General features: G+C 30.2%; 2 protein-coding genes across 3 annotated transcripts; one reads left to right on the top strand and one right to left on the bottom strand.

The window, feature by feature from the left end:
• The first annotated feature begins 7,765 nt into the window (after positions 1-7,765).
• Positions 7,766-10,201, top strand: LOC115716632 (dihydrodipicolinate reductase-like protein CRR1, chloroplastic). The gene is made up of 10 exons (XM_030645473.2): positions 7,766-7,970; positions 8,043-8,165; positions 8,290-8,364; positions 8,528-8,593; positions 8,718-8,813; positions 9,011-9,127; positions 9,238-9,330; positions 9,417-9,518; positions 9,623-9,709; positions 9,806-10,201. Exons 1-10 carry the CDS (start codon positions 7,854-7,856, stop codon positions 9,836-9,838), a joined length of 909 nt encoding a protein of 302 aa, XP_030501333.2. The 5' UTR covers positions 7,766-7,853; the 3' UTR covers positions 9,839-10,201.
• On the bottom strand, positions 8,932-14,475 carry LOC115716633 (protein COFACTOR ASSEMBLY OF COMPLEX C SUBUNIT B CCB2, chloroplastic). 2 transcript variants are annotated; one of them, XM_030645474.2, is made up of 7 exons: positions 14,246-14,475; positions 14,043-14,164; positions 13,855-13,926; positions 13,183-13,326; positions 12,889-13,048; positions 10,550-10,741; positions 8,932-9,914 (listed from the first exon to the last, which is right to left on the bottom strand). In XM_030645474.2, the coding sequence occupies exons 1-7, from the start codon at positions 14,418-14,420 to the stop codon at positions 9,910-9,912; spliced, it is 870 nt and encodes a 289-aa protein (XP_030501334.2). In that variant the 5' UTR covers positions 14,421-14,475; the 3' UTR covers positions 8,932-9,909. The 2 variants fall into 2 exon arrangements, with proteins under 2 accessions (XP_030501334.2, XP_060971440.1); XM_061115457.1 differs by lacking the exon at positions 8,932-9,914 and having other exon boundaries at positions 10,333-10,741.
• Positions 14,476-18,409: the final 3,934 nt, after the last annotated feature.

Raw genomic sequence — 18,409 nt, 5'->3', positions numbered from 1 at the left:
ATCTAGACCATTAGCTGCACCTTTAGCTTCATTCTCTGTCTTCCCCTCTTGCAAAGCTAAGTTTGAATCGGGTTCCTTCACTCGAGATATTGGCTTTTGCACTATTCTTCTTTTCTTTGCCATGGAAGAGAGAGAAGAGAGAGAATGATAAAAAAGACATATTATTAAAACAAAAGAAAGGTTAATATTTACATTACTTAGCAATTGTTTACCATTTCTGTCCATCGGCGTATTGAATCTTGTTCGCTCATGAAACCTTCAATGAATTTCATGACATAGTATCCACATTGTTTCTCATCTGGTTGTTGTGGACATATCAGAGTTATCCACTCTATGAGACAAATATTGCATCAATTTGTCATTTTATTATACATGTTGATCAACCTACTCAAAATGTAAAGTTAGCATATAAATATCAAACACACTTATATATTATGATGTTAGTTATAGAACCTGTGTGGTAATGATGAATTTCAAATCTTTTGGTACTTCGTCATTGTTGGAATATCCAAGTACGCCACTATTTGCGTACTTGATTGGATGAGTACAAGCATCAATGAAGTATTTTTCTACACAAACAAACATGTGTAAAATTATTAATACATATTAATATATATTATGTAGAGTTATAAATTATTAATTTTAAATTTACTTACTGATTGTTGTAGGAGGCAACAACCCATTTAGTTGGATCGGTCTTCGCCATATGTTCAACCAGTGCTTTACAACGGGTACTTTCATTCTCAGCCTCAGTGGCAATGACACCAAGATTTAGAAATACATATTTTCTGTTTAATCCATTAGTCTTGCAACTGTTCCTTCAAGTACCTGATAAAAACACATAATTAATAACAAGCTCTCAAAACAAATTATCAAGTTTATTAAGAGTTGAATATCATCCTTGCACTAAATTGTTATAGGTTGGGCTCCTACAAATTCTAGGCTGCACAATTCCTTGATGTCAGTCCTTGGAAGCCAAACTGAGTCATTTTTAGCCCCAAAGATATTCAATCTCATCTAACATGCATATTCCACACATCCGGTCGCAATACAATTAATCGCAGAACCTACTTTACTATGGATGAATATCTAAAATATTCAAACTCCACTAAATAAAGAATTTTAAAGTTTTAGTGATTATAACTTTCTCCAAAAAAGTTAGCTTCTTTTTTGCTCTACAATCAACACCCAAAACCCGATAATTAAAAAATAAATTTAAATTATGCATCAATTGTTAATTGACATATTTAATTGAGACTAATCGATTTCCACAAATTCTATAACATATTACATAAATTTATCCAATCAAATAATAATATACCAAGAATGAAGAGATCGCCCGGAGAACCACCAATAAAAGAAAAGGACTTTATTGGACCACTAAAAAAATCAATTAACTCCTAAAATATTAAACATTAACAATTTAAAATAAACAATAATAATAATAGAACTTTTCTAACACATTACATATTTTTAATAAATAAACATATACAAAAAAAATTATAAATTATAACACATATACTAAACTATTTTTTTACATATAACAGTAATACATTAAATTAAATTAAATCACATATTATAATTTACCTAAACTAAATTTACACAATTAATTAATTTTTACAATAACAAATTAAATAAATAAACTTTTTACCTAAACCTAAAACAATACACATACCAAAAACTAATTATAAAATACACATATCAGATAAACATTAAGAATTGAAATTAAAATTAACTTAGATAGATCAAAATTTTGATATTACCTAAACTTTACTAAGCTTATAATAAACTATACTAAACTTTTTAAAAAAAAAAACTACTAAACTTACACATTACTAATTTTTTTTCCTAAACTACTAATTACACATTACAAATTTTTTTTCTTAACTAATTACACATTACTAAACTTCCACTAAAAAAACAAAAATATACATACATGATATTTTCACAAACATATTCACAAATATATAAAATTAAATCTAAAAAATAAATATACAAAATTATAAATTAAAATATATTAATGAATAAATATTTAAATTTTTATATTGAAACAAAATGTATAAATAATTAAATAATATATATAACATAAGAAAAAGGAGGAGGAGGCGGTGGCTCCATGGTGGTCCAGCGTTGTGGAGGCAGTGGTGGGTGCGTCCCTAAGAAGGAGGAGGAGGAAATGGCGAGTGCAAGAGAGAGAGAGAGAGAGAGAGAGAGAGAGCGAGAGAGAGGGAGATCGAGAGAGACAAGAGAGACGAGATTCAGTCTGAGAGAGGGAGGAAGACAAGCTTGGGGTTTCATCTTCAAGGGTTTTGTGGGTGCGCCACCGGTGTGTGTGTGTGTGTGTGTGTGTGTGTGTGTGAGAGAGAGAGAGAGAGAGAGAGAGAGAGAGAGAGAGAGATGAGATGAGACTGAATGAAATGGGGAGGAATGGAAGGTTTTATTTAGGTCTGTTTTACCCGACGGTTAAAAATGTTAGGTATACTATAGCCAACAGTTTAAAACTGTCGGCTATAGTATACACGACGATTTTAAACCGTCAGGTATACCCCTATTAAAAACCTCACAAATTTTAAATTAATGTAACTATAATACACTGTTGCCTATACAAAATGAGGGTTAAAAATCGATGCTTATTCTCAATTATAGGCATCAGTTTTAAACAGTCACTTAATTATTGGCGACGGTGAGGGCCAGCTATGGGCCTAGCCCATGCCTAGAGCCCACTCCAACACAAGGTCCGAAAACAGTCAAGTCATATAACCTCCTCAAATAAAAAAAATAAGTTAGGCCCAGCCTAACATCCATTTCCAGCCAGCTCAACCTAACAACGTTTGAATAGTATTATGGTAGGTGGTCTGAATTCCAATCCATTTCCAAAACGTGGGAAGAAAAAAAAAACTAAAAAGTCTCTCTTGTCTTTTCTCTCTCAAGTCTCAATCCCAATATTCCATCCATTCCCACCAAGCTACACCAACCCTTCCCTCTTTCTTTAAAAGTTCTCTCTCTTCTCAAAACTCTAAATCTCTATCTCTCAAAAAAAAAAATCACCATTATAATTTACAATTTACAAACTATCCTCCTCAATCCTCATCACTCATCAACTATTAATATACAATATTATAAGAAAAAAGTAATCTTTCCAATTTCTATCTCATTGTATTGTAATGGTAAGCTTTCAATTTTTCAAGGTTAATATTTTATTAACTTTTATGATCAATTGCTATATTTATTTAAATTAAAAATTATTTACTTGTTGTTATTTACTTATCAATTGATATAGTGTATGAATTATATGATAATAATATATTATTTGTTTGTTGTATGTTCGTTCATACATAAACGTAACTCTGTTTTTACCATTGATTCACTCATAGTCACAAATCAATTCACATTAAAAAAAAAAAAACAAAAAAGGTCACCATTTGATTTTCATTGCATTGCTCATATATTGATATATTGATATACATATTTTGTTTTATTTGCAAAAGGGAAAAAAAAAACTCCTTTTTAGTGGTCCACTTTGATTTCTAAAGTTATGTGACTTATGTCTTGCATTTTTTTTTTATGACTTTACTATATTATCGGAAAAAAAAAAAGTGATATTAATACATTATTGTACTCATATCATTAATTTTGTTTGTAATTTTTATAGGGTCCTATTAAAAATTACAAATACAAATCAGGAGCCCAAAAAAATGAGAAATTAAGGAAGTCTTGCAAAAAAAATCAGATTGGTTCTCTTAACAAGTATTTTAAAATAAATAATGTAGACAATTTTGTAGTGAATGACATTGAGAATTAATTTGATATTGAAAGTAATGAGAATGAGAAAACTTCAGGTAATGTAAATGAAAATGAAGAAGTACTGAATCAAACTGTTAATGAGAATGAGAAAAATTCAAGTGATGTGAATGAAAATGAAGAACTGAATCAAACAGTGAATGAGAATGAGAAAAATTTAAGTGGTGTATTCAACTTTTCTTTGGATATTGATGATCCAGAAAATTGGGATAGGATTGATCATATTAATATGACAAATTTTATTGTTGAAAGAGGTCCAAAAAGAGTCATTAAGGACGAGTTTACTAGGGATGCTTTCGGTAGGAATTTTTTTTCGTGGCATTATATTAGAGAATTACCAAATAGAGAGAAACAATATAGGAAGTTGTTGATTTATTCAGTTTTTTAGATAAAGTATTTTGTTTTTGTTGTAAATTGTTTGCAACAAAGAAGCATTTTGTGGGTTTTTTAGCTGAGGGAGGTTTTAATGACTGGCATAATATTTCTAATCGATTAAAAAGTCATGAACGAAGTACACAACATATTGAGTCAATTGCTAGTTAGGTGGAATTAGAAAAACGACTGAAAATGAAGTTAACAATTGATGCAAGTTGAAAAAATATTGGAAACAAGTGTTAGAGAGAATTCTTGCTATTGTGAAAAGATGTGGGCAAAATAATTTGGCATTTCGAGGAGATCATGAAAAACTATATGAGAAAAACAATGGGAATTTCTTACAAATTATAGAATAACTTGCTAAATTTCATTCAACTATGCAAGAACATGTTCATCGCATTTTAAGAGGTGAGACTCATTATCATTATTTGAGTCACAAGATTCAAAATGAAATAATACAACTACTGGCAACTGAGGTGAAAAGCTCCATAATTAGTAGAATTAAAGAAGCAAAATATTTTTTTAATCATACTACATTGTACTTTAGATGAAAGTAATGATGAACAAATGTCTCTTATTTTAAAATGTGTGAATGTTTCAGAAAGTCCAATATTTGTTAATGAGTATTTTCTAGGATTCATAAAAGTTCATGATACATCAGGGCTTGGTTTGCTTAATGAAATTTTAGATGCGTTGAATCAGTGGCGGACCCAGAATTTAAAGTGAGGGGGGCGTAAATAAATTTAAAAAGAAAATATAAAGTGTAGTTAATGGGATTTGAACCTTTACCCTCTAACCTATTTAACAACTACCTTAACCATTACACCAAGGTTACTATTATATCTATAAATATCATCTTTTAATACAAATATATGTCGTAACTAATTAAAATACATATACATTTTTTTCTCGATTTTTTTTTCAGGGGGGGCGACTGCCCCCCCTCACTACAATGTGGGTCTGCCCCTGCGTTGAATATTCTTGGACTTGATGTTGATAATATAAGAGGACAAGGATATGACAATGGATCTAATATGAGAGGAAAGAATAAAGGTGTACAAACTAGGCTACTTGAAATGAATCCTAGAGCATTTCACACTCCTTGTGCTTGTCATTCTCTAAATCTTTTACTTTTCGATATAGCTCATTGTTGTCCCAAGGTTGGATCTTTTTTTGGTGTGATACAACGAATATACTCATTATTTTTAGCTTCTACAAAAAGATGAAAAGTACTTAGAGATCATGTACCTGGTCTCACTATTAAGCCATTATCAGAAACACGTTGAAAAAGTCGTGTTGACAGTGTTAAAGCAATAAGATTCCAAGCTCCACAAATAAAAGAAGCTTTAAATTACTTGGCAGAAAGCAATGAAGATGTCAAAACAAAAAGTGATGCTGAAAATTTAGCAACATATAATATTGAATCTTGAGTTCTTAGTGAGCATGGTTATTTGGTATGATTTGTTGTTTGCTGTTAATACTGCTAACAAGATCCTACAAAATAAAGATATGCAAATTGATGTTGCTATCAAAGAGTTAAAGATTCTACTTTCATTTCTTCAAAAGTATAGAGAAACTGGTTTTGAGAATGCTTTCACTAAAGCTACTAAGATTGCAAGTATGATGAAAGTTGAACCTGTGTTTATTGAAAAATAAAAAGTTTACAGGAAAAAGCAGTTTGATGAAGTGACAATGAGGGGTTGACACAATCAGCAATAGAGTCATTTAAAATTGACTATTTTTTTTACATAACGATCAAGCTATTTCATCATTTAAAACTAGGTATGCATACTTTCATGGTGCTTTATTTAAAATTATATTTCACTTCCTACCATAATAACTAATAAAAATAATTATTGTTCAACTAGGTTCGAACAATTTTAAAATTTTAAGGAGAATTGTGGACTATTGTTTGATTTTGAGAAATTAAAGTCTGCAGATGATGATACTTTGAAGAATTTTTGTATCAATTTTACAAACTTAATGAAGCATGATGAGATTTCAGACCTTGACAATGATGACCTATACCAAGAGTTATATATGTTGTGTCAAAGTTTACCAAAAGAGTTATCGATGTGTTGAGCTATATAAAAGAAGTGGATGGTAGTTATCTAAATGCTTAGATTGCTTATATGATTTTTCTAACTATTCTGGTCACCGTTGCCCATGCAGAAAGGAGTTTTTCCAAATTAACCTTGATCAAATCTTAATTCTGTTCAACCATGTCTCAAGAAAGATTAAGTGATTTAGCTATATTATCCATTGAACATGATATAGTCGCAAAACTTGATTATGCAAATTTAATTAATACTTTTGCATCTAAAAATGCAAGACGTATAATATTTAAGCAATAAATTGAAACTTATAATTTATGTGATGATTTATTGATTTAGAATGTATTTATATTACTAAATATTAGTTTAATTTTATTTAAAATTACATACATAAAAAAAATACATGTACAAAAGGGCTTTTTTTCTTAATTTACTAAAACCTTCTTAGGTCCATTTTTTTCAGGGTCGGCCTTGATGACGATTCCCGGAAAAAAAAAAAAAAGTTTTTTGAGGACCGACAAGAATAATGATTTCTGTAGTAGTGGAGATACGGTGATAATAGTTATTTTGAAATTATATGGTGAGTTTTATATAGATATAATTATTTTATTTTTGTTTAGATCTCTATTTTGTGTGAGGATTATTCAGCTTTTAATTTTTTTTATTACAATGTATATTTGAAAATTTTTTTTGTGCGTGTTTTTTTTTATATATATAAAAAGTTGTATAATGAATTTTTTTAAAAATTTGTTAGAGTTCTCCATATAGATTTATTATGCTTTAAAAAAATATATATTTTTTAAATGATTCAAAAATAAATTTAAAATTATTTCATATATAATTTATAAATAGCAGTTTGTTTACTAGTTTATTTTATGATTATTGTTGCTTTACTTAATTTATCTTATTTGCTTTTATAAAGGCTTAGCTAATTATTACATTATTGTAGAACATTTCTTCTCACTTTTGCAATCTACTTTAGCCCCTCTTTCTCTATGTTCCTTTCTTTTGCTCTTTGAGTTCTATGTTCGCATAATTATCTGTCTATAAATAATAATATACTAAAAAACAAGGAAAAAAGAGTTATAGTTTAGAACCTCAGTGAGTTCAATTTACATAAATGAAGTTATGGTTTAGGCAAAATCTTATAAAATTATAGTGCATGTTTGGCATCATAACTAAAAAACAGTTTTTTGTTTTTAAAAACAGAAAATTGTTTTTAAAAACAATTTGGCTTGTTTGGCCTTATTTTTTAAAAACAGCTTTCAGAAAACAAAGTTACAAAAAACAAGAATTTTAAAAACAACAAAATGTTGTTTTCTGTTCTAAAAACCAATTTACCTTTGGTTAATATTGTTTTTAAAAATCACTAACCAAACATGACTTGTGTTTTAAAAACTTCAAAAACTATTTTTTGTTCTCATTTCTAAAAACAATTTTTTAAAACAAAAAACAGAAAACAATACCAAACATGCTCATAGTTTCCACAAAAAGACAAAACAATTAACTAAACTCAAAAACCTTATCTAAAAGAAACATAACTACCACATGGTGAAGGAGATAAAGTTTTCTCCTTTTTGTATTATAACCAATAAAATAAAACAGATAGAGGTCTGAGTAACCATGGTAGCCTTGAGCTGCCAATTTCAACCAACTATCATTAACAGTTATCTAAGCACTAAACGCAGACCATCTAGCTCTATCTTTTGTTCAGCTCAACCCTCTCAAAGCAATATCAAGGTTTTACTAATTTTCTTATGAAATAATCTGATGTTTGTATTGTGTAATATTGAATATTCCATGTTTCTATAGGTCATTATAAATGGTGCAGCTAAGGAAATAGGAAGGGCTGCAGTAATTGCAGTGACCAAAGCTAGAGGAATGGAGGTTGCTGGTGCTGTTGATTCTTATCTAGTTGGAGAAGATATTGGCAAGGTTCTGTCTCTCTCTATCTACCTAATTAACTAATTAGTTAGTTAGTTTAATCCAATAATGCTTGTCTACTTTTTTTTAAAAAAATTTGGTCAAACTGATTTATGTTATTGTTTTATCAAATTAGGTATGTGATATGGAAGAGCCTCTTGAAATTCCCATAATGAATGATCTCACAATGGTCTTAGGTTCCATCTCTCAGGTAATTCTTGATATGAAATGTATTAACACATTTGTTGCCATCTAAAAATAAAATACATAAGAGGATTAAGTAAGCAATCTGCAAATGAATGTGTTTGCTTTTCTTACTGTTTATATATATGTATATGTATTCGTGTAGTTTACTGTTTATAATTTTTGAGCAGTCCAAGGCAACAGGAGTAGTTGTGGATTTTACTGAACCAACCCAAGTATATGACAATGTGAAACAGGTAATTTGTAATGATTTCTCTTTGTTTGTACAGACACCAAACACCAAAGAAAATTAATAATTAAAAATACAGGACATCACTAATTTTTATTTCATTCATTTATTGCTTCCTTTGTTCCAATTAGGCTATAGCATTTGGCATGAATAGTGTGGTTTATGTGCCAAGAATTAAACCAGACACAATATCAGCATTGTCTGCTTTCTGTGAGAAGGCCAGCATGGTGAGCACAGGGTGAGAAAACTCAATAATACAATTCAACTTGCCAGTTCCATAATTCATTTTAATATATATATACGCATTTATATATAACAGACTCATGAAAAAAAAAAAAAACCCAATTAAGATGTGAAGGAATCATTTTCTTTTCCCTCCTTTTGCATTTAATATGAGCCTGTTGTTTATAATAAATTATATTAGGGTTGTCTTGTTGCACCAACCCTGTCCATTGGATCCATTCTCCTTCAACAAGCTGCAATTTCAGCGTCTTTCCACTACAAGAATGTAGAAATTGTTGAATCAAGGGATACTGCAATGGTAGACTCTCAACACCAAACATTGAAAAATAAACATTTATTAATGTCACAAATATTTCACTTGTATGTGAAAATATGATACTGAAAAGTACTGTATTTTTTTGGGACCAGGATTTTCCATCTGCAGATGCAACCCAGATAGCCAATAATCTCTCGAACCTTGGGCAGATATACAATAGAGAAGATATCTCAACAGAAGTTTTGGTAATCTGGATTTCTAGAACCATGATCTACTTCTTATGATTGTCGTTTGGTGACTTAAATCTTATAGTGACTTTGTCCCCATAAAGGCAAGGGGTCAAGTTCTTGGCGAAGATGGAGTTCGTGTGCATAGTTTAGTTCTTCCAGGGCTTCCTTCCAGTACAACTGTATACTTTTCCGGCCCAGGAGAGGTTAGCTTCTGCATTTATTCTTCTTGCTCTGGATAATGATCTTCATTGAACTTTACCATAGCCGAAAATGGCTATCTGATCAAGAAGCACTGTTGTCCACACAGGTTTACTCTCTCAAGCACGATATTACTGATGTCCAGTGTTTGATGCCAGGCCTTATCTTAGCTATTAGAAGAGTTGTGCGCCTTAAGGTAACCAGTCCAATCATTTCCAGAACTTAATCATAAATTCATGATACTTGCCTTATCCATCAAGTAAAACTGCTGTTATATCTTTTTTTACTGCAGAACCTGGTGTACGGCTTGGAGAAATTTTTGTAAAACTCGGTATTTTTGGCTAGACTTCATTCGAAAAGTTTCACTCCCAGCAATATCTAATCCAGGGACCATTTTTATCCTGCAAAAATACAATATGAGAGAAGAGCTTCTTTCAAAGAAATTTAAGGGGGGGATGAGAAATAATATCCATAATGATTTATAATTTATTAGTACTCGAGTCAATTGTTTTGCCACAATATTCTTCAATGTTTTGAGCAAAAGCATAATTATTTTTCTTTCGTAGTCTCAATTGGAGCTGAACTCCACTATACATTATACAATAAGAGTTTTGACTTTGATTTGATTGTTTAGACAAGAAACTAAAGCTTCACAAATATTATTTGGAAAAAATGTCCTTGCAACAAACATATTGCTTATTTTTTTAGTCAGTTCTAATTCCTCAGGTTTGCCTGCAGAAATGATTGCATAATACTTAATTTTTGATCATAACTGGTATCAGTGAGCAGCTATATGGAATAAAAAATACAGTTCCAGAATGCATCAACAGTATAAGCTCTTTGGTCATTAAATGTGGTGTTAGTTAGCAACTTGTTGAATATAGAATCTCGAGCTTTTGGAAGTATGAGAATTTCACGGGAAAAAGAATATGCTATATCTCAGATTCAGATGAATTCAGTTCACAATATGAGCTTTACCACTAGATAGTGAACTGAAAGATCTAAATCCCTTGAAAATTATTACATACGCTCTTACCTCCAACTTTTATCGCAAGAGCTCCTATCCAGGCTCTATCTTTTTCACTATATGCATAGCTAATGGTTGACGCCAACAAAATAAATCCATCATTTATCTGCATCATTTCGTTACTTTGGCCAGGAACTTGAGTCACTGGTTGTACAAGGAGAGATCGGGTTCCCTTCGGTAGCATCTCCCAGAGTTCTGACTCTGAAAATACAATTAATAGTTAACTCCAGAAACTACAAAAAGCAAGTATGAAGGCCAAGCCAAAGAATCAAAATGCTATAAGAGTTTTTAGCAGAAGAGTCAGCTTGAATAAACTATTTTCTTGAAATCCAAACACATGTATCATTCATTGGAGAATGATAGATAAATAACAACAAAAGAGGCCCATAACATAGGGCAGACAAATAACTAACTACAGCCTCTATTCCCTCTAGAATATACAAAGAACCTTAAGGCCTTAATCCTTTCTCCCTTGCATCAACTATCAAATCTTAAACTAACAAAAAAAATGTCTTGAGGCTGTCCTTATAAGAAAGATGGTATGCTCACCAATTGACTGAATCTCTTGAAATGAGAAGAATAATGCATGAGAATATCTTAGTCCTTTCTAAGCATCTTAAAAGTTTATTGCTTTACACTTTGGTACTATGGTCAATGAGATTTCGAATAAAGAAAGAAAAAGAAGATGACATTCGCTAGCTGTTAAATATGAATAAATTTAAACATATTGGTAATTTTCAAGGTAGTAAAAACATATATAAAAAATTCCGATACCAAATTGTGATAACAGTATATTTTAAGGCCAAAAGTGAAATGAATCTTAACCCAAAATAAATAAATAAAAGACAACAAAAGATTACGAGATAAAAAGGCTCTCAAAAAAAAACAGCCACAATGATGATGAAACGGCACTCTAGCTAATTTAGGAAACGTTGTACAGGACAATATCTCTCAGAATGACAATATCTCTCAAAATGACATAAAAAAGGATTAGTATATCAAACGACAAGTTGAAAATAAGCTATGACATGAGAAGACAACATTATCTAATAGTAAAGGAAAAAATGACACTAGGACAGGTTACAGGAACTTGAAAATGAGGTGAAATTTCTATGGGTTGACAATTGTCAAAGAACTGATAAGCTTTTGCGACCTTGCTGCATAATCTACACTACCATCTACTTGTTTTCCTTCAAATTTTTAGGTTGAGATGACGAAAATGGTTTTGAAGAGGGACAGGTGATGGTGTCTTATAAAAGAGTGAATAGATCAAAACTGTTGATTATGGGAAGATAGATGGACGAAGGTCATGATTGCTTTCTTCTTCTACTTAACAATCCTAGGGATAATTTCACATTTCCTTGTACTTATTTTCAGTTGGAAAGTAATAGATCCAATGAGAAAGACAGATAAAAAACATAAGGAAAGGTAATAGTAATAAAGAAAAAGTTTGTGACTACGCAAGTAATAACAAAGAAATGAGAGACTAGGATCATTGAGATTTAGTTAAAGAGACTAATATAGGTGCCGTTTGGTAACACTTTTGTTTTTTAATTTTTTAATCACAAAATGAAAGCAAAATTTTTGTTTTTAAAAAATTTATTTTTGAAAAACGAAAATGCGTTCTGTAACTACTTTTGTTTTTCAATTTTAAAAACAGAAAACAAAAGTGTGTTCTGTAAAGTTAATTTTTATTTTTATTTTTTAATTTTATTTAAGTCGAATTTAAGTCCGGAGTTGGATTCGGGTTCAAGTCAAAAGCCGGGTTTAGCGTCAGGGCCGTAGGGAGGGGATTTGGGTCCGGGTCTGGTCGTAATCTAAAAGATTGATTAAGAAAAAAAAAACTGTTTAAAAAAATATTGAAAGTGATTTTTTTTTGTTTTTAAAATTTTGATTTCTAATTATAAAATTGAAAAGTAAAAACAGTTTTATAGAATATGTTTTTAAAAAATATTTTCACTTTTCTACTTTTAAAAACAGAAAACTGATTTAAAAAATATTACCAAACGCCACCATAGCATATTTGATAATCCAAGGTCATTAGATTGGCTTGGTTTTGATACTTCTTTTTTTATATTGGGGGAGTGGGGATTCGAACTTGGAACCTCCTCTTTATGAGGAGAGATATGAAACCACTAGACTATGCCTAAGACCCCGATTGGTCTTGATACTTCACACAGAAAGATTTTTCAAATTTCATGTACTTACTAGGTACTCTCAAAATTATTCATCTAATTTAGTGCAAATGGTGTACACGCAGCCATTTTCTTTTTATTATTATTCTCAGCATTATAAGAAAATGAAAATAATAATAAATAAATAAAAAAAAAAGGTCATAAAATGTTTACCTGAAATCTGAGGAAAGTAAAGGGTATCCTTCAAGTCCGAGATGCCAATTTTTTCAATTTGTTGAGTGAACCAATCTAATAGATTGGTTTTTGTTTTAGACATACCAATTGGTGTGTTCCAGTATCCACGAACACACAATTCACCTTGAATTGATGTTAACTGCAAAATTAACAACATTCGTTAAGTTTTGATTAGATTTAACTTATTGCTCATTATCTTCTCATTAGAATCTGTCTCTTTGTTTAAGTCACTAAAAGCTATGTTCCAAATGAATGTATAATGGGTATTTGTACCACAGCTATGGTGTTTGTATTGCGAAGTAAAACGTATGTTGCCCAAGCCAAATCTTCCTTCTGAGTATCCGAAACATCTTCAGACATCACAAATATTTGTTCACTTCCGTCAGGAATAGTTGTTTGATCCATTGGAGTTGCACCCTATATATGTATGTATAGATGCATCTTCATAAACCATCATAACATTTCCAATACATTTTACCAAGAAAAGAATACCATAAAATAAATTATTGAGAAGAAGAGTTCAAATTCGTCAATTTTTAATCAAGCCCAACAAATTAGTATCCAACACAATGATGTACCAAAAGGATAAGTTGTACCAATTTTCTAACATTATGATTCAAAATTTTATTTAAAACACCCCTTTCTTTTATTTATTTATTTTTTTAAACAATAAAATGCCCATTTTTTTATTTAGTTTTACATAAAAAAAAACTCATATTTTTTTTAGCTTGTATTGATTTTTTATTGTTTCTTTTCTTTATATTCTAAAATATACACATATATACATTTATTTTTTAATTATACTATAAAAAAACTATCCAAACTAGTTTGCCATCCATTGCACTAATTCATGAAAATGAACATGAATTTGGCACGCTCAATTTTTTTACTGCGTTATATGCATAAGCAGTTTTCATTAACAGACGAAAAAGAAAGTGAATTTACCTTAAGAAATTTTCCGAGATATGGCAGTACAATTGAAAATGCAGCCAAAGAAAGTCCTAAGGCCTCGGTTCTCTAAAGGCCCAAAAAAAAAAAAGAAACAAGCAAAATTTTACGACATGCTTATACCTATAATCTAAACCATAATTGAGAAGAACTTAGTACAAAAACCAAGGTTTTCATATGCTTACGAGTTGTGCTGGTGTAATATCAGTCACTGAGTTGGAACCTGCGAAATGGTTTAAAAGTATAAGCGAACCGAATCCATATCCGATCCATCTGGGTAAGTAGGACTCATCGAGCCCAGGTATCCCTGAAAACCAAAATCATCAAATTCAAGATCATAATCTCAGAGTAAAGTAAAGAGAAGGAACCGATAAAGAGATTACTTTACCGAAAGTGAATCGGAGAACTGAGAGATTGACTTGGGAATTGTCTAGGGTGCTTCTGGAATTATCGTCGAGACGAGCTGAGACCGATAAGGACTTTCGGACGTTGTTGTTGGTGCGAAATTGAGATGGGATTTTCAACTGAATTAATGGACCAAAGGGGACGAAACTGGTGCTCATTTTTATTTTTCCCCTCTCAGATGTTTGGGAACTGAGAAAATTAGACGTCGAATGTAAGATGCCGAGGAAAATTAGAGAAAAATTGAAAAATGGGCCAGCCCAACCACATTAGTTTGGCCCAAATACATGATTTCAGCCCAATGCTAGTTAATATGGTAAGTTAAATTTAGAGGAAATTACACTCTATACCATTTTTATATTGTCCTCTTTTATTTTTATCCTTTTTTTCAAAGTCTATCATTTTTACCTCTTTTTTAAAACATTGTACCAATTTTGCCCCTATCACTTCAAGTTACTCTCCATGTGACTCTCTTATGTCAAGGTATTTTAGGTACAATACATATAAAAAGAGGTATGTTTCAAATAAATATAAAATTAGAGGTAAATTTAATTAATTGATTAATAAAAAGGGTATTTTTCAACTTACCCCTTAAATTTACTCCAAATATGATAACTGGAAATTACACTATACCCCAATATGTTTATTGGCATAAATAAATAATACTATGAGGTTATGGGTTATTTTATTTTTTTACATTTATATAGACTTTTTTGTGCCATATTTTTATAAAAAAAAGATAAAAAATCTCATATTTGTAAAATAATAATAAGTTTGGCTAGAAAAGTCACCGGCATCGAAAAAGTCACCGAAAAGTTGTCGGTGTCAGAAAAGTCACTGTCACTCGAAAATTCACCAGAAGTAGATGTCTTAGATATAAATAAAAATAGAACTGATTCTATAACATAATGAATAAAAACAAATAACATAAAATAACTCAAACCGGTTATAATTGGAATATAACCGGTTCTATAACATAATGAATAAAAATAAATAACACAAAATAACTCAAATCATTTATAATTAAAATGGAACAAGTTTGATAACAGTGTTACAATGAATAAAAACAAATAAACGAAATAACTCAAACCAGTTATGACTAAAATATAATCGGTTATATAACATAGTGAATGAGTATTTTTTCCAGTAGACATAATATGGGTATAATTATTTGGTAAGTTGGAGCATGTTGAATGGATATTTTTATTTGAGTTATTTTATTTAATTGGTTTTTGTGGGTGAGTTTTTATCTTGATTGTTTTATGGAACCAATTTTTTTATCTCAAATTTTTAACTAGTTGATAAATATAATTGATTTCTTTATATTATATTTGATTTGTTGTGTGTTATTATTTGTGTTTATTTATTTTGTTATGGAACCAATTCTTTACATATTTATGCCTCAATATTTTTTGGAATTGATCCTCACTTTTTTTATTAAGAAAAATTATATCCGGTTTTATAAGGTATTTTGTTGTGGAACTATGTTTTTAATCTATGTTTCAATGTTTTAGGAACTGATTTCCTCTTAATTTTTTAATTGTAATCGGTTTGAGTTATTGCGTGTTACTTGTTTGTATTTATTATGTTAAATAACCGGTTCTATTTTAGTTATAACCGATTTTAGTTATTTTATGTTATTTGTTTTTATTCATTATAACATTTTTATAGAACTGGGTAGATTTTAATTATAACTGGTTTAAGTTATTTTGTGTAATTTTTTTTATTATTATGTTATAGATTGGGTTATATTTCAATTATAATCAGTTTGAGTTATTTATTTTTATTCATTATGTTATAGAACCGATTCTATTTTTATCTATATATGAGACATCTACTTCTGATGACTTTTCCAGAAACTTTTTTGGTGATGGTAACTTTTTTGGTGACAGTGACTTTTCCAGTAACTTTCCTGACACCGACAACTTTTCTGGCACCGGTGACTAGTCTAGCGAAACTTATTATTACAAGTTTTATTAAATTATTTACTATTTTATTTTCCATATTTTAAACTTTAATTATTTTTTAATTCTATATTTTTTTTTACATTATTTATTTTACAACATACATTGCGATTTCCATACAATCATCAAATTTGCACATAAACCATCATGAAACCATTCAAATCAACATAAACATCGTTTTAAATCCATCTTCATGAAAGTAAATCCTTACCATGGCTCTGAGGTCGGTTGTTGGATTATTGTTTTACCAGGATCTAAATTTACTACCATGTATGTTGTTTAACATCCTAAATATGAATTTCTAAAATAATGTAATTTAAACACATATAAAGTTTAAGAAACCTTATATTGGTTGCAGCGGAATTAAATGATTCCTTCCGCTCAGATCTCTAACCCTTGTATCCTTTCTGTAGTAGAGTATCACCAAGATCTGAGCCCGATTCTCCTTCACTTGATTGGATTCTTCACAGTCTTACACACTATGATTGAGTGCCAACTTATTATGTGTGGGTATGTACTCTATCACTATAGGGTTCGAAATCAAAGAGAGAAAGAGAGAGGAAGGATTCGAAAATAGAGAGAGAAGAGAAGGCTCAAAATTTGACTGAAGGCAAGTGAATTGTTAAGCTTCTAATTTTGAGTCCATCCACTATCTATTTATAGGAAACCGTCTAGGTTTAGGTTTGAATTAATTTGGCATTAAAAAATTGATAAAATAAATGGTAAAATAGACCTCAAGTGGCCGGCCATAGGATGTGGGCCCACCACTTGCAATTTTGCCATTTTTTTTTAACTATTTATCTTATTTTTCTCAAAAATGCCATATTTTCCAATTCAACCACTAAAATGTCAAAACTATTTATTTAATAATTAAAATTAATTATAAAATAAAATTGCCATTTAATATATTAATTAATTAGACTTAATAAAGTCTCTTAATTAACAAATAAACCCTAAAATCTCTTTTCTTCACAATTAAGCCCTAGCTTAGTGAAAATTCATAAACTAGGCATAGTCTAATTTTAGAATTATATATAATTGATTAATTAAAATCAATTAACTGATTCTTACAAGCAGTATTGTCTCAACTAGTATGGGGACCATGGGCCTATATAACCGAGCTTCTAATAAGCAGATCTAGAATTTACCAAGTAAATTTCCTAACTTATTAATTCCTCATTGAACCACTATAGAACTTGGAATTGCACTCTCAGTAATATAAAATGCTCTATATGTTCTACGATATAAATACGCTATAAATATTTAACTATCATTCTAATCCCAATAATCAAAGATCATCTATAGATGATTTACACCGAGTGGGGAGAAATTTACCGTTTCACCCCTCAATGTATTTTATCCTTAAAACACTTAGCTTCCTATAAATGATATTTCAGTAAACTAATATAATCACTGAAATAAGAGCTCTTCCATTTATCTCTATTAAGCCAAGCTCGAAGGAAATCATCATTTCACTTCTATGTCTAGATAGAAGCTATAGATTATATATCTATGTTTAGCGCTCCCACTCAATTGTACTATCATGTTCCCAAAATGTACGTTTTACCCGGACCAAAAGGTAAGCTTAACTAACAAATCAAATAACACAAATAATACTCTTGAGATCAACCTAACCATGTCAGGATTAAGATCTTTTGATCTAAGATCAACCAGTGATATTGACTTAGAAAAATACAATAGTAAGATTATAATATCTTTACAAAGATCAATATCGGTCACAGTCCAACGTATACTTCATACATCTGAAACTAGCATACTTTGCCAATGTTCTGGAAAGAACATATCCAAGGTGTAAGTATACTTTATCGCTGACTATCACATCAGTGTAAATCCAGTGTACTGATGAATCAAGGGACATTATCTTTTGAAGCATATAATCACAATTACATTCCATTGTGTTGACATCACTGTAATTGTGAATAACTATACGTTCTGGATTTAACAGATTTTGTACACATTAAACTATAAACATGAAAACTACATGTAAACATAAATAACTTCTAATCTTCTATTGATAACAAATCAGATTAAATTGAAATAGGTTTTATTTAGGGCATAAAATCCCAACAATGTTTCCCTAGCATTCTTCAGCCTATACGGCATGACCTTGTAGTAGTAAAGTTCCATGTTGATTATGAAGCTCGTATGTTCCAGATATGGGACAT

The sequence above is a fragment of the Cannabis sativa genome, chromosome 5, assembly GCF_029168945.1.
Source record: "Cannabis sativa cultivar Pink pepper isolate KNU-18-1 chromosome 5, ASM2916894v1, whole genome shotgun sequence".
NCBI lineage: Eukaryota > Viridiplantae > Streptophyta > Magnoliopsida > Rosales > Cannabaceae > Cannabis > Cannabis sativa.
This window is presented reverse-complemented; position numbering and strand designations above follow the sequence as displayed.

What these genes read in the sequence shown, in the direction of transcription:
- LOC115716632 (XM_030645473.2), top strand. Translation starts at nt 7,854, where the DNA reads ATGGTAGCCTTGAGCTGCCAATTTCAACCAACTATCATTAACAGTTAT. An exon ending in TATATGACAATGTGAAACAG is followed by an intron (nt 8,594 to 8,717) that starts GTAATTTGTAAT and finishes TGTTCCAATTAG; the next exon opens with GCTATAGCATTTGGCATGAA. An exon ending in ATATCTCAACAGAAGTTTTG is followed by an intron (nt 9,331 to 9,416) that starts GTAATCTGGATT and finishes GTCCCCATAAAG; the next exon opens with GCAAGGGGTCAAGTTCTTGG.
- LOC115716633 (XM_061115457.1), bottom strand. Translation starts at nt 14,420, where the DNA reads ATGAGCACCAGTTTCGTCCCCTTTGGTCCATTAATTCAGTTGAAAATC. An exon ending in AGTTCTCCGATTCACTTTCG is followed by an intron (nt 14,165 to 14,245) that starts GTAAAGTAATCT and finishes TTTGGTTTTCAG; the next exon opens with GGATACCTGGGCTCGATGAG. An exon ending in TTACTTTCCTCAGATTTCAG is followed by an intron (nt 10,742 to 12,888) that starts GTAAACATTTTA and finishes TTGTATTTTCAG; the next exon opens with AGTCAGAACTCTGGGAGATG.